Source organism: Coloeus monedula, assembly GCF_965178545.1.
Source record: "Coloeus monedula genome assembly, chromosome: 18".
Lineage (NCBI taxonomy): Eukaryota > Metazoa > Chordata > Aves > Passeriformes > Corvidae > Coloeus > Coloeus monedula.
The window spans coordinates 4,034,847-4,059,360 of record NC_138798.1 but is presented as its reverse complement, the minus strand read 5'-3'; the positions used below and the strand labels follow the sequence as shown (position 1 = coordinate 4,059,360).

General features: G+C 58.2%; 1 protein-coding gene across 2 annotated transcripts; it reads right to left on the bottom strand.

The window, feature by feature from the left end:
- Positions 1 to 183: 183 nt before the first annotated feature.
- SH2B3 (SH2B adaptor protein 3) lies at positions 184 to 23,798 on the bottom strand. Of its 2 annotated transcripts, none has more exons than XM_082293700.1 (8): positions 23,709 to 23,798; positions 16,759 to 17,541; positions 6,076 to 6,177; positions 5,730 to 5,821; positions 5,541 to 5,635; positions 5,134 to 5,348; positions 4,661 to 4,832; positions 184 to 4,368 (listed from the first exon to the last, which is right to left on the bottom strand). In XM_082293700.1, the coding sequence occupies exons 2-8, from the start codon at positions 17,512 to 17,514 to the stop codon at positions 4,082 to 4,084; spliced, it is 1,719 nt and encodes a 572-aa protein (XP_082149826.1). In that variant the 5' UTR covers positions 17,515 to 17,541; positions 23,709 to 23,798; the 3' UTR covers positions 184 to 4,081. The 2 variants fall into 2 exon arrangements, with proteins under 2 accessions (XP_082149826.1, XP_082149827.1); XM_082293701.1 differs by having other exon boundaries at positions 5,541 to 5,632.
- Positions 23,799 to 24,514: the final 716 nt, after the last annotated feature.

The window sequence follows — 24,514 nt, the reverse complement described above, 5'->3', positions numbered from 1 at the left end:
ATCCACTATCCACTAAAACAATGTCCAGGCACCTGGAGAGAATCAGACTGAAGGCTACAAGTGAGAAATGAGTTCTAAAAACAGTTTATTAAGAGCAGATTTTTTTTTTTTTTTTTAATATTACGGTAAAATCGCGTTATTCAAGAATAAGTTACTTGTACAGTACATACAGAAACAATATATAGAAAAAATTACTATACAAGAAGAACTTTTCTGTGCAGGTGAAAAGTAGAACTTTCAAATTAATACACTCCAACAAAACTGTTGGCTTTAATCGTCCTGCTAAAGGCTGATTTAGGCAATACACAGTCGCCTCTCTGCCTCTGGGAGCTGCTGGGGAAGGTTGGGGCTGTTTGGATCAAAGCTAAAAGTTTGGAATGCTGGATGACACCAGGGTTTGGTGGTCCAGATGAGGAATGAGAAGCTTTGGCTTCTCTCTGGATCTTTTCCTAGAAGTTTCACCCCAAAATAACTTCAATGCAAACGGATGGGTGAGGGGTGGTGGTGTCAGTGTTCGGTACCTGCTGGTGCTGTTCCACGGGGCTGGGATGTGGGAGGGAGGGAGGGATGGAGACCTCAACTAATGCTTCATGGCAGGGGCTTCTTCAGAACCTGACACCCCTGAGGACACGAAGGCTACTGAGCAGGAGGGGCTGGCAAGGGGGAGAGGAGAGGGAGGAGTTCTGGCCGGACCCAAGTCTTGGATTGTGCCCTAAACCAGGTCCCTGGTGTCACACAGAGTGAAGGCACTGCCTGGTTTACATCTTTATTGCTCAAAACTGTCCTGAGTAGCTGGATGAAATGGGGCTCCCCACCCCAGCCCCTCCTGGGGGAGGCCACCAGGCCTCCAAGAGCCACTCCTGAGGCTCCTGGCTTCATTAGGTGGGATCTGAACTCGTGTTCCATGAGCCCATCTCCAGGGCCAAGGCACAAACTGGTGGCCACACCTGACTTTATTTCTGAGGAGGCCGCACCTCCACAGAGCCAGCCAGGGGTTCTCCCCTTGGCTTCCCCTCTTCCCAAAACTCCCCTAAACGCCAATAAAAATCCCACAGGGGCTGGGGAACTAAACCTGCCCAGCCCTGGGCTCTTCTCTCGCATCACAAGAATATAAAAACCCTGCAGAATGCTTATATTCCATGGGGTGGAATGGCTTAATGCTCTTTGCCCACTGCTGTAATCCAGAGGAGTGAGTACCTTAGGGCTGGAGTAACGTGCTGGCAGGAGCAGTGTCAGGCTCTGACCTGTGTCACGAGCCAAACATTTTCTAGGAGAAATGGGATTTCAAACTCAGTCCCCCAGGAGCTTAGGAAATAGCCCAAAAATCCCCTCAGGTCCTGCTGCAGCAGATCAGAAATGAGGAGATGGTGGAGCTGGGACATTCCTTGGCTCCCTGTGGGTGAGTGGGGGGATGGAATTAAATAATCAGAGGGACTCTCCCGCTGCTCACTGGTGGGGAGAACAGGAGTTCTCCCCCACTGGCGTTTGTTTGCATGGGGGAAGTAGCTGGTGGGGAGATAATGAACCCAACGTGTATTTTCCTAATCAAGCACAGCAATTTCCATTTAAACTGCAGAGAACCCCCCTGTAATTAAACTGCAGGTTAAAAATACCACATGCACACGCATGTCTCAGTTCTGGCACTGGAACAATAAAGTCCTGGCGTGCCAAAACAACCCACCCCAGCAGCATCTGATTTATCTGGCAAGGATTTCTCTGGATTCATCTGGCAAGGGATGTGAATAGCGATGCCTTTTCCCAGCCCGTCCTTTCTTTGCAGATGCGGGGAGATTGGGGTGATTCCACCTCACCTTTTGGGGGAAAACCCCTTTGAACACAGTCTCCTGGAGCTCAGTGGGAATAAAACCAGGAATCTTAGCACGATTTAGCACATCCCTGTGTTTCCCAAGGTTTTGGGAAACAGGCAGCAACTAAGGAAAGGAGCTGACAACTTGTGCTGTGCTGTCCCCCCTTCCCTTCCCCATCCCTATAAATGCAAGAGCACGGGGAGTTATTTATGAGCCTCGGAGGGAGCTGCCTTGCCTGGCACAAGCCAGCCCCGGGGATGTGCTCCTGCCTCTGGCTGCAGCCTTTGTGCTGCTCCGGGGAGGAGAATGGGATGCGGATACAGCTGAGGAGCCCAGCGAGGACAGGGCTGGCTTTGTTTCCCCATCAGCCTCTCCGGGGCTGGCAGTGCTGCAGCACCAGTGCAGTTTGCTCTTAATGCTCCCAGTTTCAGGCACGAGTGTAGAGAAAGCAGGGGAGAAAAGCCTTTGCCTGCTCTAAATGCACAAAGCCCAGGAGAGAGCCAGAGCAAGCAACGGGGAGGCACAAAAGGAAAACCTTAATGGTTTCTCCGGTTGATAGTTCCCGTTTGTCCCTGCAGCATCTTTTGATTTATAATCCCAGATTTGCTCTCACGGCTGCTCCTTGAGCTGTTTGGCCCCAGATATTTTGGCCTTGCCCTTCAGCTCCTGACCTTGGCTCACCCAGCACCTGCTTCACACCAAAGCCCAACCTTGAGGCTGGAATTTTGTGGAATTCCCTAACTCAGCCCCACAAGGCTTTGTGTTTGCTGCTTTTCAAATTAATCGCTAAATCTTAATGCTCCTGAGGGCTCCCACTTGTATTGCAATTTCAAGGAAAACAGAAATAAAAAAGCTTTCTGTCAGGCAATCTCAAGGCAAGTTTTGCATCCGAAATCCCAGGGAAGGCTGCGCTGGGAAATCTGGAAGTTGAATGCTGTGAACATCCCCTCCCATGTGGCGCAACAGCTCCGGCCCTTCCTCTTTCCTAAAATAACGGCAGCTTCTCAGAAGTGCTTCCTTTCTCCCAGCTGCCCCAGGCAGGTGAAGCAGCCCCAGGGGCTTGGGAACAGCAGCAGAGTTTGGGGACAGCTGGGGATGAGGGGAGGCTGAGACCCAGGGATTTGGACAAGTTTTTCCTCCAGGTGAGGAGGTGTCCCCAAGGACACCCCTCGCCTGCAAGAGGCCGTTGTGTAGCTGGAAATGCCACCAAGCTCCTGGTGACATGGTGTTCTGGGGGGAAAAAGGCAAGAAAGAGTGGGGGGGGCTCTTTAGGGGGAAAACTGACTTTAGATTTGTGCCTAAAATCACTGGGATAAAACGGTTCCATTGCCAGGATAAAATGGTTCCCTCACTGGGGTAAAATGATTCCATCACCAGGATAAAACACCTCCACGACCTGGATAAAACAATTCCATCACCAGGACAAAGCGGTTCCATCACCGGGATAAAAACACCTCCATCACCGGGATAAAACCCCATTCATCACAGGGATAAAGAGCCTCCATCACCGGGATAGAACACATCCCTCACCAGGTAAAACGGGATAAACCCCTCCCTCACCAGCAGGAGTGGTTTGTGTCAATCTCTGTGTTAGTTCTCAGCTGGTGCCATGGCTAAGGATGGAGCAATTAGTGTTCAGTCTCAATCAGCCGGGAGAGCAGGATGAGGATCCCTCAGGCTGGCACAGGGAGTGACCATGGCTGTGCTGGGTTAAAAAGGAAAAGCAAGAAAAAGCCAGTTTTTGCCTTAGCTAAAAAAAAAGCCCAAACCATGCTCTTCACCCATCATGGGAGCTCAGCTCAGGTCGGGCTTTGCTGGTGGGCTCAGCAGCCGGGGCAGGAGGACGAGGCCTGGAGCAGCAACTTGGCAATGAATTTATAATCCTTTTTTTCATGTTATCCTGGTTTGGTGCTTTTTTTCCTTTCTCCAATTCCATGGGTGTAACACAAGACCCCGGTTCCTTGGCTGGGCTCTGTCGTGTCAGGGACAGGCAGGACACCGGGCCCGGCACAGGCACGAGCGGCGTTGTGTAAACAGTAATGAGAAAGCTTTGATAAGAACAACAAAAATAACAATAAGAGGCCCTTTAACAGGCCAACGAGAGGGAGCACACCCGTACAGGAGTGAAAAATTACCCCCTTCCTTGCAAAAAATACAATAATAATCCCTAACCAGAAGGAAGAAACAGGTACATTCTTTCTCTCGATGGATCCCCAGAAGGTCTCCAGGATTTCTCCACCCGAAAGTGCATCCCAGTGCTGGCGCAGTGCTGCTCAGAGCGGCGTGTACTGGTTGTCGATGGCACGGATGTGGCCCCGGCCCTGAGCCTCCACCTCGTAGTCCGAGTCACGGGGCCGGGGTGTGGGGGCCGAGGTGGCCCTGGCCGGGCGCAGGCTCTGTGCCAGCTCGGCTGGCGGCGGCACCAGGTGGAAGATCTGCTCCGCTGGGGGACCCGCGGGGGGCTCCTCAGGGCAGGAGGAACCGGCAGGGATGAGGCTGAACTCGGGGCTCCAGCCGGGAAAGGGCAGCAGGAGAGGGACCGTGGTGCTGGAGCCGGGAGCTGCGGGCAGAGGGAGATGCCGATCAGGGGGATGCTCCGGCTCCATCGCCCCTGCTCTGGGGGTGCAGGGTGCATCCCACGACCCCCGCCCCGCAGCTGGTGGCTGGGAGCAGCTTCTCCTTTCTCAAAAGAGGAAGCTGGGAGCTTGGGAATCACCTTTTGTGCCACTGCCCCGAGGCTTCTGCTTCCCCACTCCACGAGCACCCAAAGGACCCAGCTCTGCCCAGCCCCGGGGCACCCACACCCAGCCCGGCACCCTCCATCCCGCGGGAACATCCCCCTCCCCACACACCTTGCGCCTGGGGCAGGACGACGACGTAGCTGGAGAGCCGGACATCGCAGGCGGTGCCGCACTCCAGAGGGATGGGGTAGCGGTGGAAGTGGTGCAGCATCTCCACGATGGAGGAGAAGCGGAGGTGCTGGACACGGCACTGGCCCCGCTCCGTCAGCGCCAGCCGCAGGTGCTGCGGGGAGGAGCACGGACCTGTTACCCTCCCTCCACCTCCCTCCTGGAGGAGACAGGGTGGGGATGCAGGGATATTTGGGATGGGGGACACGAATGGTTTTAGCACGATGTGCTGCATCCCCAGCCTGTGGTTCCCTGGGGAGGAGGGCACCAGCCCACTGCAAGCATCGGGGCAGAGACCAGGAGAGCATCTCCCTGGGGTGGGATGCGGTGGGACAGGGACTGTCCTGCAGCAGCGGGGCTGCCCCAGGGGCTCCTGTGAGATTCCCCTCCCCATCCCAACCCTGTCCCGCCCGTACCTTTGCTCTGCCCTGGAAGTTGAAGGTGAGCACGTACTCGCCGCGGCGCGTCTCGCTCTGCCGCACCAGGAACACGCCGTGGCCCTCCAGCCCCCCCAGCTGCACCAGATGAGCCGCCTTCACGCGGGAGATGGGCCCGTGGAACCAGGGGCAGGAGGAGAGGAACTGCTCCATCTTCGGCCCCGCCGCCTCCCCCGGGCCCCCTAGTGTCGCCCCTGCCAGGCACAGGGATGAGTGTCCCTGGGAAATGGGGACCCCTGCCCATCGCCCCCATCCCCTCCCCTCCAGCTCTGTGTCCCTCTCGTGCCATTTGGGGAAGGCCAATCAGCCCAGCCATGGCAGGAGCTGGTGACCCCCCGGTGAGGGATACTCTGTCCCCAGGGTCCCCTGGGTGTCCCCCCACTCACCTTGGCTGAGGGGGTCGGTGCTAGTGGTGGGGTTGGCGGCTGTGGGGTCAGGGTGCCGGCACATCAGGAGCTCAGGGTCACCCGTGTCAGACCTGCTGGGGATGGGAGAAGCCAGGCTGAGTGCTGGTGACGGGGACACAGAGCCACTGTCCCCATCCCCAGGCTCAGGGACATCTGGAGGGCGCTTACCCCCTGCGCATGCACTCCCGGATCTCGGCCGTCCAGCAGCTGAGCTGCTGCTCATCCCCTGCCTCAAACAGGATGTCGGTAGCGTTGGTGACCTGGGGGACATCGGAGAGGGACATGGGGGCTTCAGAGAGAGAGAGAGATGTGCATCCCCCTCCCACCCACCCATGCTTGGGACCCCAGCAGGGACAGCGCATCCCCCACCCTGCACACCACATCCCCCTGTGCATCCCCTCCCTAGAGAGGAAGAGGAAGTGAAATTTGGCACGGGAGCTTTTGGGAGCCACGTGTGCCCCAGAGGGTGGGAAAGGCCTTGGGGGTGACTGCAGACCCTTTCAGCAGCTCCTACCTTGAGGACAAAGGTGTGGAGGTTATCGGGCATCTCGAGGCGTGTGCACCTCCGCATCTCCTGCACGGCGGAGCAGGCAATGAGCAGCTTTGGCTTGGAGCCCTGCGAGGGGAAACACAAAGCCTGAGTTGAGCCTCTGCACCCCAAAACACCACCCCACACCCCAAAACACCACCCCACACCCCACTGCTGTACCAGGTCCAGGAGCCACCCGAGTCACAGCAGCCAGCAAGGAAATACCCGGCTCTGCAGGGAAATACCCCACCAGCAAGGAAATACCCTGTGTGGTGAGGAAATACCCCATGTGGTGAGGAAATACCCCCCACGGCACTGCCCACCTACTGTCAGGGCACCCCAGGGGGCTGGGTGACATCTCAGTGGTCCCAAGGACCCTACAGTGGAGGGGTGGGTGGAGGAGAGGAGGGACAAGGGGGTTCCCAGCATGGCAGCGCGTTCCAGGGATGTGGCACCGATGGGGAAATTGGGCGGCAGTCAGGGAACATCCTGCTCGTGGGTGCAAGGGTCAGTAGCATGCCAAGAGCATTCTGGTGGGTTTGGCACTGATGCAGGCATGTGACAAAATGCTGAGCAAACACTTCCAAAAAAGCTAAAATATCCCTGTGGCAGCTTTCAGTTCCTCTGCTGCCCCGCTGGCTGCCGGGAGGCTGCGGCATGTGGCACAGGACCAGGCTGGACCCAGGGTGCCAGCGGGGCAAAAATCTCCTGAACACCTCTGCACCAGTGCTGGGTGATGGAGCCAATGCTCCATGCTCTGCCCCATGGGCAGAGCCATCCCCTGCATCCCAGCAAAGCCCAGGCAGTGCCACCACATGCCAGGCACACTCATCCCCCTGCTCCAGGCTTGCTGCACCACAATGTTTTGGCTGGCTGTGATTCACGCAGTGGCTTCATCATCCCATGGGATGCTGGCTCCAGTGGCCCTCTCCACTCCACAGCCACTGTCCCTACACAGGGACAATGTCCCTACATGCTGGGCTGTGGCACTTCACCCCACAACAGCATTTGCCAACCAAACTGCCCAGATTCTGCTCCGAGATTGTGATCCTCACAGCAAACCCACCCCTGCTGTGTCCCCAACCTCCTGTATGACACCAAGAGTGTCCGCACTGGACACCTCCTCGGTCACCCAACCACACTGTGTTCAGCTGTGCCTTTTTTTGTTTTCCATCCCCCCCCCCTCCTTCCTCCCTCTCTCAGCCGAGCACTCGGTGTTCTCTGGGGCCGGAAACGCAGCGTGAGAGGGATCAGCCCTTATCAGCATCGAGCTGCACCGAAAAGAAAGTTCTTAGAAGTCGCTCGTGTACGGCGTCATGCACAGGGCTGGTGACACCGCGGTGGCTCCGGCACCCCCGGGCCCGCTGGTGACAGTGATTGCAGCTGTGCCGTGCTGCAATCACTGTCACCGGGCTGCCGTGAGCCGCCGCGCTGGCGCCGGGGCTTTATCCCGAAGGAATTTGATTTTTCTGCCACCTTTGGAACGTAACCGTGCCCTGTGCAAAGTCCTGTGCGGAGAAAGTGAAAGGATTGCTCATCCTGGCTGCTTTCCCACACGGGGGTTGTGACGTCCAGCATGACCCTGAGCGGGTTTTATCAACATCCCAACCACAGCGCTGGGGTCGGCTTCTTAGGAAATTGGGAAATTCCAGGAAAAGGGAGTTCGGAGAAGCCCCCTGTGTGTCTTGGTGTGGAGAGCGCAGCTGGAGCATGAAGGGAGAAGGAAATGATGCAGCACAGAGATACGGTGCCTGAAAAAGCAGGCTGGCTTCGGAGAAGTGCCTGCCGCAGGCACGGTGCCCCCGCTCCCAGAGAGCCGCACCTGACCGCAAGATGCCCGGCTCGATGCGGCCGCTACCGGGAAAGGGAGTTCTCAGTAATCAAAAGTGCACACTCAACACACCAAGTGCTCACCCACGGGCTCCTTCTCGGCAAGAGGTGCCCCAGCAGCCCTGTGGGGATGGGTAACCCCCACTGCCACCCGGGTTGGGGTGCTCAGCATGCTCAGGATGGGATGAAATGTTTGGGATGTTGCTCCAGCTCAGCCCCAACCCCACCAGCATCAGCTTCCACATGGAGATTCACCTCACTGCTCCCCAAAGGATCCTGTGCAAATGGGGGAAAGCCCAGCATGAGGCTGAGCACCCCCCAAAATCACCTGGGACGGGGCATCCCATGAAGCTGTACTCCCAAGACCCCAGAACAGAGCTGCTACCCTGCCACTGCTGTGGCATTCCCAGTCCTGGCACACAAAACTGGGCATCCTGGGCTCTGCCATGGGTTATTCTCCAGCTTCAGCAGGTCCCTCACACCTCTCCAACAAGGATATTTGGGATTGATGGGGTTTTTCACAGCAAAGCTCCTTCCAGCTCGCCCACCTGTGCCAGGAACGCCCTCCCCACGATGCTGTGAGCTACTGCCTTAAGGAGCACATCCTGTCTGGATGCTCAGGGGACACTGAGGGTGCTGGGGGAGCTTTTGCCACTCAGCTGAGGAGAAGAGCGGCTCTCCAAGAATGAGAGTGGTGGCACAGCAACGATGGCAGTGGCACGATGATGACAGCAGTGGCATGGTGACGATGGCAGTGTCTTGGTGATGATGGCAGCAGTGCAGTGATGAGGGTGGTGGTCTGACATTGATGGCAGTGGTGGCACAGCGATGATGACAGCAGTGGCATGGCGATGACAGCAGTGGCATGGTGACAGTGGCAGTGGCACAGTGATAATGGCAGTGGCACAGTGATGACAGCACTGTCGCTGTGACAATGGCAGTGGCACCATGATGACGATAGTGGCACGATGATGATGATGGTGGCACAGTGATGATGATGGTGGCTGGGCCATCAGGCTGAGTTTGCACAGAGCAAATCCTTCGAGAGCAGCGGGAGCTGCCCCCTGGCCCCTCCACGCTCCAGGGGTTTCCCCGTGCCGGCTCTCACTTCCACTCTGAGTCACCGGCGGGAGGTGGGGAAGTGCCCGAGCCCTTGTGCAAGGTCCCCAACGGATACAGGCGAGATTTGTCACTTCTTGTAAATCACGGAGCTCTGTGTCCCTTACGCAAGGAACAAACCTCAGCCAGAGCTGCAGCGCTGAGCCCAGCTCGGCCTGGCTGTGCTGGATGGACAAAAAACCATATCCTGTGCCTGCAGCTCTGGGGGAAGTTGTGACGTTTTCCAGGAGCATGGATACACGCAGATCTTCTCCAGGGAATGCTGGGTGAACAGGGTGGGAAACACATCCCCTGGTGCTGGGGCAGGGCAGGGGGAGGCAGAGGGGCCCTGCAGGGGCTGTGAGGGCTTCAAGGGTCCTGCTGGAGGATGTGAAGTGCCTGCTGGAACAGCCATTGTCCTCGGGGATTCACACCATGGGTAATCCCAGCCTTCATACTCGGGGATTTTGTGTGGCAGGAAATCCCAGTGGTTGCTCTTGGGAGTTTCACCATAGTTAAACCCAACGCTCATCCTTGAGGACTTTGCACCATGGATAATCCCAGTACGTGCCTTTAGGTGTTTACACCACAGCTAATCCTGGTGTTCATCCTCAGGGATCTGCACATGACTGATCCCTCTGTCCTCCAGCAGCTAATCCCAGTGCTCCGGGGGAGCTGACAGCACAGTTCATCCCAGTGCTCTTCCTCAGGTATTTGCACCATGGCTCATCCCAAGGGAAGAGGTCCACCCTGGACAGCCCCTGCCAGTGCTGGTTGTTGGGACAGGGACTGGAATCCCACTGATTTGGGCTTTCCGTGCCTGCTGCAGGAACTCCTAGCTCAGCTCAGCTCCCCCTGGCCCCAGGGTGACACATTCCCAAAACATTCCTGCCTCTCTGCAGGTGGAAACTGCTCATTTGGAAACCTGACAGCAGCTCTGTTCTGGGCTTGGGGAACTGGAGCTCAGAGGTTCCCTGACTCAAACAGGAGCACGGGAGGTGATTCCCACTACCAGCTGCTGTGCGAGCTTAACATCCCCCAGCCCCTGGTCATGACCTCCCAAAAAACCCTCTCCACCCACCCCAAAGCTCCTCCAGCATCCTCAACCCGACAGCAGAAGCACAAAGGAGTTTCCAGGACAGCCTGTCTCCGAGCATCCTGCGGGCCGTGGCAGGGGACAGAGCCGTCCCCGAGGGGACCGAGCTCAGCGGTGACAAGAGGCACCGTTGTGCCGGCCTGAAGCGCTGGCTCGGGGGCGGCCGGGGCACAAAGATCCCTCTGTTCCCATTCCGGGCGGCTGCCGAGCGCCGGCGAACGGCGACGGGAGAGAACACAGCCCGGACCCCATCGCCCCCCTGAGCTCTAATTTCCTACTAAATTCAACTGGGGTGCTGCAAAACAACACCCCAAGAGGCGCCGGGTGAATCTGTGGGGTGGGATGTGGGGGTCCAGGCAGGAAGCCCCACCCATCCCTGGGGCTGGTGGCTCCTCTTTGTGCATTGATAAACCTCCCTGCTCTGCACGAGTGAGCCAACATTCCCAAACTGCTGCAAAGCCCCCCAGAACCCTGCAAAGACCCCAAAACCCTGCAAAGCCCCCCAAAACCAGTGAGTCCGGTGGCTCACAGCAGGGCTGAGGGAGATGGGGGCTATAAAAAGGATCTGTAAACAGTTGGCATTCGCCAGCCCCTTGATTTTTATTTTTTTTAAATTTATTTTATGCCAAATTCTGTTCCAGCGTGGGCTGCCTTAATAATTTCCTGGAATAAATAACGAGCATGGAAAGTAAACAAGGTGTCTGTGTGCAAGTGGGAGCCGCAGCAGCCAGGACTGAGTCACCCCAAACCTCGGCCCCAGAGGGATGGGGGGGTCCAGCATGGACCCTGCAGGCTCCCCACAGTCACTGGGATGGGCTGGGATTTTCTGTCATCCCAAGGTTTTGCATCATCCAGGGGGTTTTGCATCACCCAGGATGGTGGAGAAGGTTCAAAATGCTGTGAGGGAGCATTCAATCCCACGGGATGGGTATTTTCATCCCTGCCCCTTGCCCAGGGCTGCGCCTGGCTGGAGGAAGTGAGTTTGCCCAAAATGTTCGCTTTTAAATAATCCCAAAATGACACTGAGCATCACAGTGCCCATCACAGAGACTGGAGTTGGGACCTGGTGGGAAGGAGCAGGGTCCACCCCAGCCGAGCTGCCACCACGGCTGGGATGAATCCTTGAATCCTTCCAGACCCCGCGCTGCCTGTGCAGGCTCTCATAAATATTTACCTTTGAAAGACGCAGCTCTCAGCCTCGAAACAACCACATCCTGGGCCGTGAAAAGAGAGAAAAAAAAAAAAAAAAAAAAAAAAAGAAGAAAAAGGGGGAAAAAAAGAGAAGACAACCACCCAAAAAAACCCCACTAGGCATCTCACATCAGCTGCGGGGACCCAGCGCCCACCAGCACCCACAGCTCTTCTCACCCCAGCTGTGGGAAGCTTTGCTGGGGGGAAGCGACGCGTTCCCTGAGTGCTTTCCCAGTCCCTTTTCCTGTGGTTTGCTCAATATCTCCATGTTTTGCTCACTTCTCAGGCAGCACGTGGTGCTTTCCACCCCGAGCAGCTCTGCAGCATCCCTGCGAGGGACACTCTGATAAACAGGGAGGGCACAGCAATGGGACAACACCCCCCGGGAAGGGCAGATTTTAAAGCATGGGATTAAAAGGATGGAATCTTTCCGAGCCCACAACCCCAGAGTTCAATGAAGCACAGGTTGGGGTCCGTCCTGCACCCTTCACCTCACACCCAGCGAGCCCCATCCCAGCAACAGTTTCCAAAATAAGAAACTCCGCTCTTCAGCAATTAACGCCGGGGCTGTGGTTACGCTGCTAAAAGTGTTTTTTCCGTGCATGACCAAGGATGGAAAAAGTTGTGGTTAATAAATGACAAATAACCTTTGTCTCCTCGCCCTCCCCCCCACCCCGCCGTGCGCCCTCACCCCGCGATACCCAAAAACAGAGCAGGGAGGAGGGGGAAGAGAGCAAAAGTCACCACCAAAATCTCACAAAGCCCTGAGGCCGCTCAGCCCTCGGTGCCTTCGAAGAACAGCGGGTGCCGAGAGCGCAGCGCCAGAGAGAGGCTGCCCGAGGGTTTTGGGGCAGCTCCGGGTGCCTTCAGGGGAGGTTTCGCCTCTCCCAAGGGATTTTCAGGACACCCAAAGCCCTCCAGGTCATAATCACAGCAGTTTTGCCAGCTCCTGGCTGTGTGGTCCTTGGGAGAGGCTGTGAGAGGGATGTGGTCCTTGAGGTTGCCAGGAAAGGGATGCGATCCTTGAGGATGCTGGGAGCAGGATCACAGAATCACAGAATGAGATGGGTTGGAAGAGACCTTCTGAGGCCACCCAGTCCAAACCCTCTGCAATGAGCATGGACATCACCTAGATCAGGATGAAGGCCCTGGAAATGCCAAAAAAGGGATGCAGTCCCTGGGAATGCCAGGAGAGGGATGCTGGGAGCAGGACGTTTGGAGAGGGATCAGACTCACAGAATAGTTCGGGCTGGAAAAGATCTTGAAAGGACAGCAAGTCCAATCCCCTGCAGCGAGCAGGGACATCTCCAGCTGCATCAGGACAGGATGCAGCCCCTGGAGATTCCTGGAGAAGGATACCAGCAGAGAGATGAAGTCCCTGAGGATACAGGGAGAAGGATACTGGGAGAGGGATGAAGTCCCTGGGAATGCCAGGAAAAGGATGCCAGGAGAGGGATGCAGTCCCTGGGGATGCAGACTGACACAAACATGCTCTTTCCTGGCCCAGGGACGGGATGATGGGATGCTGACCTGCTTCCCATCACTGGCAAAACTCTTCTCATGGTGCTCCAGGGAGTAAAGCTCCCCCTCCACCACAGGTGCTCTATTTATCCTTGGCTGAGTCACTCAGGCCAGGTTTGAGCAGCTCCAGGAGGAGCAGGGGCAAGGAATGGGGACCAAAACACTGGGATGTGCCCCATCCCGTGCCAGACCAGCTGCCACCCACAGCCCCAAGCACCAAAAATCAGGGACAGGAACCTGCTGGCTCAGGAGGTGGCAGTTCTCAGAAACCAGATTCAGGTGAAAGGGGTAAGAAAAAGAAAAAACATCGAAAAAATGAGAGGAAAAAAAAAAAAAAGGAAGTCAGAGCAGTCTCACACTGAGCAGAGATAAAAATACTGCTCCTCCCGTGGCTGCGGCGAAGACTTCGAGCCGTGGCAGAGGCTCCAAGGGCTTTCTCCGGAAGGAGTCTTCCCGGCTAGTCCCGGCGTGCCATCAATTTACGGGATGCACTGGATTTCATTAAAATGCTATAAAGAAAGCAGCACAAATGCAAATCCCATTTCCCTTCCCCTTCCTGTAAAAACATCTGGTCAACAGAAATGGCTCGGGACATTTCCGCTGCGAATCACGGCTTTCACGGAGTTTGGGATTTGGCCATTTAAGAGGTATTTGGGGCTGGGGCTCAGCTGAGGAACAGGGCAGCCCCAAGGCAGACAAACCTGGGTTTGCCAGCTTTGGTTTAAATTTATGAAGGTGGAGAGACTTCAGTGGTATGCAGTCCTAAAGGTTATATGGGATTAAAGGGTGTGGGAGTGGAGAAAGCCCTTAATGCCTCTAAGGAAATCAGGGAGGACTGGTGAGCATCACCCTCGTGATGGATATCAGAGAATCCACCTGGGCTGCAATTGCAGGACCATGCCCAGGATTTTCCAGTGGCATATATATATATATATATATAGCCATATATACAAACACTACAAGTATCCTGATATCCCTCTACTCCAGCTTCTCTTCCACTGAGCATCCTCACCTCGCTCCTCACACCCCAGCACCCTCTGGAATGTCCCCAGGGTGGCATCCAGGTGCCCCCCAATGCTGTGCCCTGCAGCCAGGCCGTGACCTTCTCCCAGGGGAGCACCAAATCCCATTATCTCCAAATCCCTCCTTTGCAAAGTCATTTTTCCAGTGCTCGAGGGAGGAGGGAGTGATGCCAAAACCAAGCCAGCTGTGGCTGTGAGCATGGGAAGGGGAGCTGCTCCCTCTCCCAAAATCCTCATCTCCTCTGGCACACGCCTGGGGCAGGGCATGCCCACTCCAGGCAGTGCCGTAGGGATCACCGGATTCTCCAGCACAGCTCCCTGACCCCTTCACCCAGCACAGCCACCCAAGCAGTAAATGGGATCAGGGCTCTTCAAAGCCCCCACTCCCTTTGATGCCGGGCACGTTACAGGATTAAGCTCAGAGGGCCCATTGGAGCACCAGGAGAAACGGGGGAAAATGAGATAAAAGCTGCCAAAAGCAGCAGGACCCCCCTCCTTTCTCCACACACCTGCCTTTTCCAAGGTCATTCCAAGGGGATGGATGTTTGGGGGCTTGGCTTGATGCCGTAAAGCCCTGAGGCTGAGCTGAAATTTCAATTGCATCCTATTATTTGCCAGGTGGGAAGGGGAGGAAGGGGGAAGAAAGAGGAGGAAGGGGGTAGGGTGCTTCCAGGGAGACCCTGAGGGTGACCAACCTCACAGTCCAGAGACCAGTTGGGGTTAAAAAAGCCCAAGAACTGGTTTTACAGTTGCTTATTAAAAACCATCAATTTTCTAAGGTGATCAACAGCATCCTCAAATCCGGAACAGACCCATGAGATGGGGAAAAGGCAGTGGCAAAGCCCTGGGAGCATCCCAGGGCAGGAGGTTTGAAGGGAAGGGGCTCCTCACAGCCATTCCCGGGAGGTTGTTGGTTGTTATTTAAAATAACCCCCCAACAAACTGTTCTGTTCTCACTGCTCCGTGGTTTGCCCCCGTGCTGGGTTTGGGGAGTGGCAGCCACCAGCACCGTGGGGGAATTTCCACCGCCCCCGGAATTCAACCGCAGTCACTGGGAAAGGGTCTGGATTGATTGTGCTGTAAAGGAGATGGGAGCTGGCCCTGGCCCAGAGAATTGGAAAGGAAGGAGCCGCCCTGAGAATATTTGCACAGGAAGCAATTTAATCCAGAGACTTGCAAAATCCAACAAGGAACATCCCCCACTTCCGCAGCCCTGGCTGAGAAACCCCCAGCTCGGGGCTCCGGGGACCGTGGGGTCTCTGGCCTCGTGGTGATGTGGAGCACCAGGAAATCTCCATCCTCTGGAGACTGCAGGGAATAATGCTCAGAGCACAGGGGGAACTCAGTGTCTTCTTTGAAGTGTCTCCCACCCCTGAGTCAAAGCTGGTCAGGGAATGTGGGGAGAGGAAGAATGTGCTGGGCTTGTTTCCCAAGGGGGAGGGAAACAAATAAAGAAAAAGGGAGGAGAGGAATAAAAAAGGGGGGGGGGTATAGGGAGAAAAAGATGGGGGCAGGAAAAAAAAAAGGGGGGGGGAATTGAAAAAAGAAAAGGGGAAGAGAAAAAAAGAAAAAGGGGGGAAAAAGAAAAAGGGGGGAAAAAGAAAAAGGGGGGAAAAAGAAAAAGGGGGGAAAAAGAAAAAGGGGGGAAAGAAAAAAGAGTTTTTAAAAAAAGAAAAAGTGAGGGAAAAGGGAAAAAAGGGAGAGAAAAGGGGTGAGGGAGGGGGAAAAGGTGGTGCTACCCAGCTGCTGAAGCACCCTCCAAGCGCCTCAGAGCACCCCTGACCTCCCTGTGGCCCGGGATGGGGACACACACTCCCATGGGGACAAACAACCGCAACCCTTGACACGACGGAGCAAAACCAGCTTTTACTTTCAGATGTTACAATTTTGACGTTGTTTCTTTTTTCAAATATTTAATATTGGAGTCGTTTGACGGAAATAGCAGGAATTCAGCCAGCTGCTCCCTGACCCTGCTGCCCTGAAGGCAGGGACAAAACTCCAGTTCTACCGGAGGTTCCTTCTTCCAAAGCACAAGTTTGTCATCAAAGTTAAACGAGCACAGAGGAAAAAAAAAATGGAAAAAGAAAGGGAAAATTCATCCCATTGCGCCTGCTCAAGACCTGCCATGTGGAGGAACTGTCTTTTCACAGATTAAACACCCCAGCTCCCCCCACCTCACTCCCCACTCCCTCACATCCTGCATCATCTCCGCTCCAGCCACGTCCCAGCACCACGGGAGCTCCCTGGAGCAGTCGAGAGCTGAACTTCCAGTCACAAAACTCCTCATGGAAAGTAAAACTACAGGCCCCAGTGGGAGCAGAGAAAGGCACCGAGGCCAATTCCTATTTTCCCTTTCCTCTCCCAGCTTGCCCAGGCGAGCAGATGCTCAGGCAGCTGAAGCCACAGCACAGGGGACAGGGTGAATTTAGGGTTCATCAGACTGGGTGCCCCCTCACCTTGCTGGGACAGGTTCATGAGCCTGGGATGAGTGGGATGGAAGCCACCAGCCTCTATCCTCAGCTTGAAAGGCAGGCGCTCTGCTTCCAGCTGGAAAACCCAGTTCTGGGGTCCCAGCAGGGAGAAATGCAATGACATATTGCCTGACTGCAGCAATTAGCACACCTTAGTCTCAGCACCTCTCCCTCCCCAAACGTGACCCCACAGGGGAGGCTCTGTCTCCTCCTCAGAGGTGTTAAATAAACAAGGCCCAGCCTCGCGTGGCTGCAGCAGAGGGAAAGAAGTGGCAGAGCAAACCCATCCGGGCCCCTCACGGTGAGAAACCCTCGTGCTGCTGGATGCACCGCAGCCCTGCTCCTCCCTGCAGGATGCTCCGGCATCTGGGCATCATCCCCAAACAAGGGACCCACAGCATCACCCGGCTGGGATGGGCAAGAGGCGGCAGCTCCTTACCTTGGGCGGGTCAAAGAGCTCCAGCACAAACTCCTCGTTGTCGGGCGGCCCCGCTCGCCGCAGCACCAGGCGGCAGCGCTGCCAGCGCGTCCCGCTGTCCAGGGAATTCTCATCCAGCAGCCCGTACTTGAGGAGCCCCTCCTTGCGCACCTCGGGGGGCTGCTCCCGCGACAGCCCCCACGGCAGGATGCGCTTCCCCAGTCCCGGCTTGAGAGCCGCCTCCGCCGCCTCCCCATCGCCATCCCCGGGGAGGGCATCCGAGGAGCGCCGGCGGAAGAGGCTGCGCCAGCTCCTGCGTAGCTGGCTGAGCGAGAAGGGCCTCCGTGCCGGCCCCGCCAGCTCCTCCGAGCTCCAGGACTTGCGCAGTCCAGAGGGAGCAGCCTCAGGGGCTCGGACAGGCTGCTCGGGACGGGCGCCGGGCTCTCCCTCGGCTTTTGTGGTCACCGTGCCCAGGGAAGCGTCGGTGTGGCGCCGGTGCGTGTCCCGGTAGTCCCGCGCCGGGCCGGCGGGCAGGATACGGAGCTGGTTCATGGCGATGCCCTCCTTCACCTCGTGGCAGAAGTACTGCTGGAAGAGGTCGGTGAACTGCACCGAGAAGTTCTCGGCGGCCAGGAGATCATGGTGCGGGTGCTCGGTGGCGAAGCGCAGGTAGTGCCGCGCCAGCTCCTTGGCGGTGCTGATGGCGTGCAGCTCGCAGAACTCATGCCAGCCCCGGGGATGCGCTGGCGTGCCGGCCGGCAGCGAGTGTCCATTCATTGCCGAGGCTCCAGCAAGGCGGCCACGCTGCAAGACAGAGCACACGGGTGGTGAGAGCAGTCCCCACTGTCGCCACGTGTCCCCCGCGCCCGGCAACCCCTGGCTGGCATGGCCATACCCCACTCGGAATGTGGATCCACAGGGCAGCAGCCCGGGGAACGCTGTGGTCAGCTGGGTCCCACTCAGAGCTGCCTCATTCCCATGGATACATTGGAAATGGCCAGGGGACAACTGCTTCCCAGGGAGCAGCACGGCCACATGACCAACCACTATGGCCACCGGCGGCCACCAGCAGTGGCCACGCGGGGCTCCGAGCCCCCCAGCCCAGCCGCAGCTCCTTACACGCCCATCCCCACCTGGCAGGGCCGTGCCTCAGTTTCCCCACCTGCGCGGTGGCGAGCGGGCAGGTCCCGGTGCGGGGCGTCTGCGCGGCTTCCTGCCAGCACAGCTGCCTGCAGCTGCCCGCCGCCCGCGGGGACGCCTGGCCCGGCCACATCCGCCCGGCTCCTGCCAAGGCTCCGCAGCGCCGGTGGGTTTTCCCTCCAGGGACCTATTTCAACGGAGCTGATAAAACTGGAACGGGGGCGGGAGGGGAGGAAACAACGTGAAAAGCTGCAGAAATCCAGGGATGGAGCTGCCTCGCTGCCAGATCCTCCCGGCCCCACCGGCCTGGGGAGAGGCGGCCACGCCGCCGGCACTGCCCGGGGTGAGCGCGCGTTCCTGAGGGGGATGCTCCGCTGCCTGCGGGACCGGAGAGTTGCCGGGCTCTGGCAAACCACACCGTATCTCTGCCCCCAGCAGATTTGGCTGCGAGGCCAATCTGGCACCGTGGCTGGCGTGCAGCCGGCCCGGCGTGCCCGGCTGAGCCGGCAGTGGTGCTCCCCGGGGCCGGCCCCGCTGCTCACCAGCGAACCTCGTGCTCGCCCGGGGCACTTATCGGGGCCGTGCACTCCGCTCAGGAAGGAAACATCGGCCAACCCACCCGGATCCTGCCGCGCCGGCACGGGCACCGCCGCCTCCCCGAAACTCCAGCAGCAGCACCCCGGCTGCTGGGAGGGGAGGAAAAGCGGATTGCTTTTGTCAGGGGGAGGAAAAATATTAAAAAAAAAAAAACCCTGAGGGGCCAGGAGGAAGCGAGCGGGCGATGAGGAACGCGCAGGCACAGGAGATCGTGTTTGCAGCCGGCGTGGTGATAACGCCGGGAAGCGGGGCTCTATCTCTGCCCACCCGCTGCCCAGCCGAGCACGTCCCGCGAAGGCTGCAGGCGAGGGGAGATGTTATCTGCGCCCCGCCAGCCCCGGCTTCTCAGAAGAGCCGCCCAAGGCTCGGGGCCGTGCGGCGTCCCGGCAGTGCAGGGCATGCGCCCGCCGCAGCCCGGCCGAATGCCCCGGCAGGGCCCCGTCTATCAGCGCCGCCAGCCTGCCGGTGACTCAGCATCCTCCGCCGCGCTCCCGCTTCCTCCCGGCACCCGGGAATCGCCGCCGCACCACCCACGCCGCCGGCACGCTCAGAGGGATGCTCCCCGCAAAACGCGGAGGGAAGCGGGGCACTCGTGCGAATGGCTCCTCAGGCAGGTGGGAGATTCCCAGGACAGGGAATTCGCCTTCCAAGATTCCAGGCTCGCTTCGCGCCAGCTTCGGGAGAGGTTTGTGGCGCAGGAAAAGCCGGGCTTCGTCTGTGCCACGCGGTGGGAAGCAGCCGAAGGCTGTCTCCAGTGGCAACGTGCTTTTCCAACATGACGATGGGAAATAACTCCCCAGTGCTTCCTCCTCCCGGCACTGGCGCAATGCTGACCTCACTGCTTCTGCCTGGCACACTTCCCACGTGGAAAGATCTATCCCGGATGAATCCATGCTGGAGTTACCACAGCAGCCTCCTGCTCTTCTGCTCAGTCCCAGGTTCCAGTAGCAACATCCACAGGGATGTGAGTTCCTGCTGCCGGGTGAGCTTCTCCCTGCTCCAGCCCGCTGTGCTCCTCAATGCTGGAATCCAGCTGCTTTAAAGCAGAATTTACATCTTATTCCTCATATGTCCCCGTGAGGAGCTCCTGGCCATCCTGCAGGTTGGATGAATTACTTCTTGTGAAAACTGATTGCTTTAATTTGCTCTGAATGGAGAATCCAGCCCATCCTTGGACACACCAGGGACTAGTTGGGATGGGGGGCCTTCTATCCCTGCCAGCTGCTGAAAGAGCTGTACATCACCCAGCCCACCCCACCTCGGGGCTGTTCTTGGGTGCTGAGGTTGTTTTGGGGTGCTGGGCCAGGAGCTCGAGGAAGAGCGGGACGGGACGGACCGGCCGTGGTGGCTTTGATGTGGGCTGGGACAGCGAGCTGGGGCTTGTGCATGATCCAGCCCTGCAGCCCAGCCACCCCCAGGAGCTTCCCTTAAACTCTTGCCCAACCTGAGCGTTGCGGCAGCGGCGGTGCCAGCACCGACCGGGATGGGAATCTGCGCCTGGATCCAGCAATGGGTTATTTGTCCCAGTAAATGCATTTGTTGTTTAATTGCAGCCAGAGGAGCCGGCAGCACCAAGCAGTGCCAGGGCAGTGCTGGGAGCCAGCGCCGCAATCCTGCCACCCGCTCCCGGAGGATGAGCATTCAGAGCCAGCTGGCCTCACCACGGAGGAGCTGCCAGATCCAACTCACCACCTTCCTGCCACGGAACAGCCATCCGAGGGCTGTGGCCACGCAGGAAGGTCACCCTTCAGCACCCAGCGCCGCAAATCCGGCCTCGAGGGGAAGTGTGAGGGAGCAGAGCCCACGCGGCCGTGCCCAGTGCCCTGTGCCCAGCCCTGCTCACACACTGTGTGCTGGCAGCCCTGGAGCATGTGCAGCACCACCACCCGAAAATGAAACCGGCCCCACTCGCTGCCAGTTCCACGCCAGGAAAATGCACGCCAGCGACGTGAATAGGAAATGTGATTGATGCGCTGGCTCTCCCAGAAATAACTGTTCCCAACCAGAGGAGAAGTGTCCGGAGGCATTTGCAGCTCCCTTTATAAGCACAGGACTATTCAAAACTCATCCCAAGGACTATTTTCAGGAGAGGGTGAAGCGAGGGGCTGGGAGACGCCCTGGCCGGCCCCACAGCTCCCCGCTTCCCCAGTGGCAGAAATACAAAGTTCCCACAATCCCAAGAGCGGGAACATTGTTCCTTCCCAGGATGTCCTCCATGAAAAGAGCTATTCTGAGCTGGCTGCAGCCTTTCTTGGCATGGCCACGCAGCCGCTCCGAGGCGGCTATAAAAGGCTGGGTTACAATGAACGGCACTTTTCAATGGAAGAGCATCCGGCACGGCGGGATCAGGGGGATGCAGGTCCCTGGGAGATCCAGCCAGCCACAGGTGGGCTTGCAAGGGCAGGGTGGTGCAGAGCATGTCCCCAGGATGGGTATGGTGCAGCCTTCTCTCTGCATCCCAATCCCCCGTAGATGGCAGATGCTGGAGGAACATCTGGATGCATCCCTGGATTGAGGGGGATAAGCAGGGTGCTGCAGCCTTTTGGGGGTGGGCACGGAGATGCTGCCACTCAGGGAGGCAGGAGGGGAAAGTGCAGGGGGAGAGGTGGGGAAAGGGTCTGGCTGCAGCCTCGGGATGTGGGATACACCCAAATATTTACAGCATCACTATACAACAGCCAAAGCCAGTGCCAGCACAATCCACTGCGGAAACTGTCCTGCTCTTCCCTCTGGAGCAGCCCCCCGTGATGGTGAGAATTCTCTGGGTTTCCTAGAGGGTGATGGCACAGCACCATCACTCCCTGTGACCCTCTGGCTGTTTCCACACAAGGTGGAGAATCCCACAGGGTCTCAGGAGCTTCCCCCTCTCTTTTTTGTCTGAACCAAACCAGCAAGTTAAAAAGCAAGAAAGGAGCAGGACAGTGAGATCCCCCGATCCACACATCCATACAGGCTGTAGGGAATCCGTTTAAAAGCCAGGGAGGGAAGGCAAGTTTTGCCCTCCTTCCTCTGCTTTCTGATGGGACATAAACACCCCTCTCATTTCACCTCCTGGCACCACACAGCTTTCTATATTAAAGACCCAAACCGGCCTTAATCTACAGCTCTGTGTGGGCTAAGCAGCACCACAGGCCTCTGGGGATGTGGGAGATGTTACAGCACTTCAAATCTGAGGGAAATTCATCTGTTTGGCTTCCTCTGACCACTCCAACAGGACAGACAGGATGGAGACAACCCAAACTCATCTCAGGTCAAATCCAAGCTCCACTCTGGCTCGGCCCACAGCAGCTCACCAGGACAAGCAGCTGTGGCCAGCCTGGCTCCCCAGAAACCTTCTGCCTTCTTCCATGCCGTGGCATCTGGCACCTTGCAGCCTGGTTTGCACCATCACACTCTCCTACACCCACTGCCTGCGGGGAAAAGCCCGGCAGCGGGGTGGCCTCTTTCGACAGGGCTTGTTTTGTTGCATGAAATGAATCGCTGCGGTGTAGGCGTGGGAGAAACCGGGTGCGGGGAGCGCTCCTGGGGGAGCGGCTGGCTGGGGGTCCCTGGGGACAGCAGGGAGCAGCTGACAGCTCAGCTCCCAGCCAGCCTGGCTCTCCAGGCTCTCTCCACAGCAGTCCCCCAGGGATTGCTGGATTTGGCCCTTTCTCCTTGCCAAGCCGCGGCAGCACCACAAACCCCACCAGCGACGAGAGCTTGCACTTTCACTTTGTGTCACCCGCCGGGATTTGTCCCGACACCTTCACAGTGTCCGTCAGTCCCACGGGTGTGTGGGTGGGGAGGATTTGCTCTGGCAGAGGATGGAAGATCCCTCAAAAGCCACTGGCACCCGCACCCCAGTCTCTCCAGCATGACACAGGGTGCTGGCAGATCCGCAGCCCTGTGGGCTCTGGTGAAACCAGATCTTACCAGAGGCAATAAATACATAAAGGTAAAAGAGAAAATAGAAGAAGCTTTGGGGAGGGGAGAATGCACAGGGATGAGACTCTTCTGCCCCGAAAACAAGTTTAAAAGAAACCCAAAGCATTGTTCTGGTCCCAAACAAGTCGAAGTGAAACCTCCCACTAATTCCATGGGCCTTTAAACTCCAGTCCCATTTCCTGCCAGCAAATCCAAGTGCAGGGAGGACATGCAGGAGCTGGCAGCGCCAGGCCCCTGCACCAGCCACCTCTTCCTCTGGCTGCAGCCCCAAAAAGTCCCTAGGCCACCAGCCCACAACTCCAACACATCTTGAATCAATTTACAACAATATCGAAATCGCAGCTCAACAACTCATCCTGGTTTCCTTGACAATAAATCCCAGCCCGGGCTGCAATGACCGTGTCACTGCCATGAGCCAGTGGGTCCGGGCTCTCTGCGGGTGACCCTAATGGGGTTTGGCACAGGCAGGACTGGGCACACTGGCAGGGCATGGGAAGGCCTCGGGGATGCTGACCGCTGGTGCATCGGCCTCGTGCCAAGCCAGGGAGCCAACAAAGTCTGCAGGGAGCAGAGAGTCAGAGGAGCCGCTTGGCAGGCTCCAGGTGGCACCTCCGCTTGGCACTCGCAGTGGGCACGGGGGCAGAAGCAAGGCATGGCCCCCTTGGGCAGAGCAGGACCCCACAACATGGGGCAGGTGGGCATCACCCCACGGGACCCCCAGAGGGGTCACCGCCATGGCAGGGGCTGCAGGGGTCCAGGGGGAGGCAGAGGAGAGGGGCAGAGCTGGTTCCCTGCATGCTGCACCCCCGGCTCTGGGATCTCCAAAATAGGGATGCTGGGAAACGGGGATCGAAGGATCCCAGAAGAAGAGGTGCTCTGGGGTACTGTGGTGCTAGAAGGATGGGGGTCCCCAGGATGGGGGAACAGAGCCCCTGGAACAGGGAGTGGGAGACCAAGGGTCCCCGAGGGTGAGCACAGTCCCCGGAAAGAGGCAGCCCGAGCGAAGGGCAGGGATAAGGCTGTGCCGCATAGAAACGGGGTGAGGGGGAAGGGGCTGCTGTCCGAGGGCTGGAGGCTGGCAGAGGAAGGGGCTCACGACCGCAGAACGGGGGCACCGGAGCTCCGCAGGTGAGAGAATCCAGCCCGGGGCTCCCGGGGAAGCTCCGGGGGCTGCACAAGCGGAGCGGCCCCCTCGCTGCTTCCTTCCGCCGCTACTTTCGCTTTGCAGCGGCTGCTTCCCGGGGCCGCCCGTGCCGGTGCAGCCCAGCCCAGCCCAGCCCGTCCCGGTGCCGCGGCGCGCTCGCGGTTACCTGAAGGAGAAGGCGTCCGGCTGCCGCTCGCCCATGATGGAGCGGCGGAGCGCCCGGGACGGGGCGGGCGGGACGGGGCGGACGGCTCGGCACGGCTCGGCTCGGCTCAGGCAGGAAACCCGGGCAGGCGGCTCCGCATTTCCGCCGGGCGGAGGCGCGGGGCGCGGACCCCGACCCCGGACGGGTTATGTAAAGCGGAGCGGCGCGGCCGGGGGCGGAGCGGAGGGGCCGTCCCGTCCGTGCGTCCGCCCGCCCGCCTGTCTGTCCGTCCGCTCGTGTGACTGTCCCTGTGTGTGTCTGTGTGTCTGCCGGTCTGTCCGTCCGTCCGGGCCCCGCCGGCGGCTCCGCGGGTGCGCCCCGCTCCGCGCAGCTCCGCGCCGCCCCTCCCCGCCTCTGCCTTTATCTTATCGCATCCGCGCCCGCGGAGGCAGCGGCACAAACAGCCCGGCCGCACTCCCGGGGTGGATTTATTTTTAATTTTTACATCTATATATATAGTTTTTGTGACTTTTAGAGTGTTTCCTCCGTGGATTTGGGGGTGTCCGCTCCGCCCCCTCCCGGCCCCATCCCCACAGGAGTCGGGAGGGAGCCCGAGCGTGAGGTCTGTGGGAGGCTCGGGAGGAAAACACCGCGCTTTCCTGTTCCTGCTTGGCCGCGTCTTCCCCCGGCTCCGCGGGCTGGGACCCAAGGGACCTCTGCGGTGGCAGCAGTGGGCCAGATGCTGTCTCAAACCCCATTTCTCATAATTTTCCAAACTATCTTGTGGCGAAAGGCGCCGCAGGCTGCTGCCCACGTCCAACCGAAGC

What these genes read in the sequence shown, in the direction of transcription:
- SH2B3 (XM_082293700.1), bottom strand. Translation starts at nt 17,514, where the DNA reads ATGAATGGACACTCGCTGCCGGCCGGCACGCCAGCGCATCCCCGGGGC. An exon ending in AGCTCTTTGACCCGCCCAAG is followed by an intron (nt 6,178 to 16,758) that starts GTAAGGAGCTGC and finishes TTCCCCTCGCAG; the next exon opens with GGCTCCAAGCCAAAGCTGCT. An exon ending in CACCGACCCCCTCAGCCAAG is followed by an intron (nt 5,349 to 5,540) that starts GTGAGTGGGGGG and finishes TGTGCCTGGCAG; the next exon opens with GGGCGACACTAGGGGGCCCG.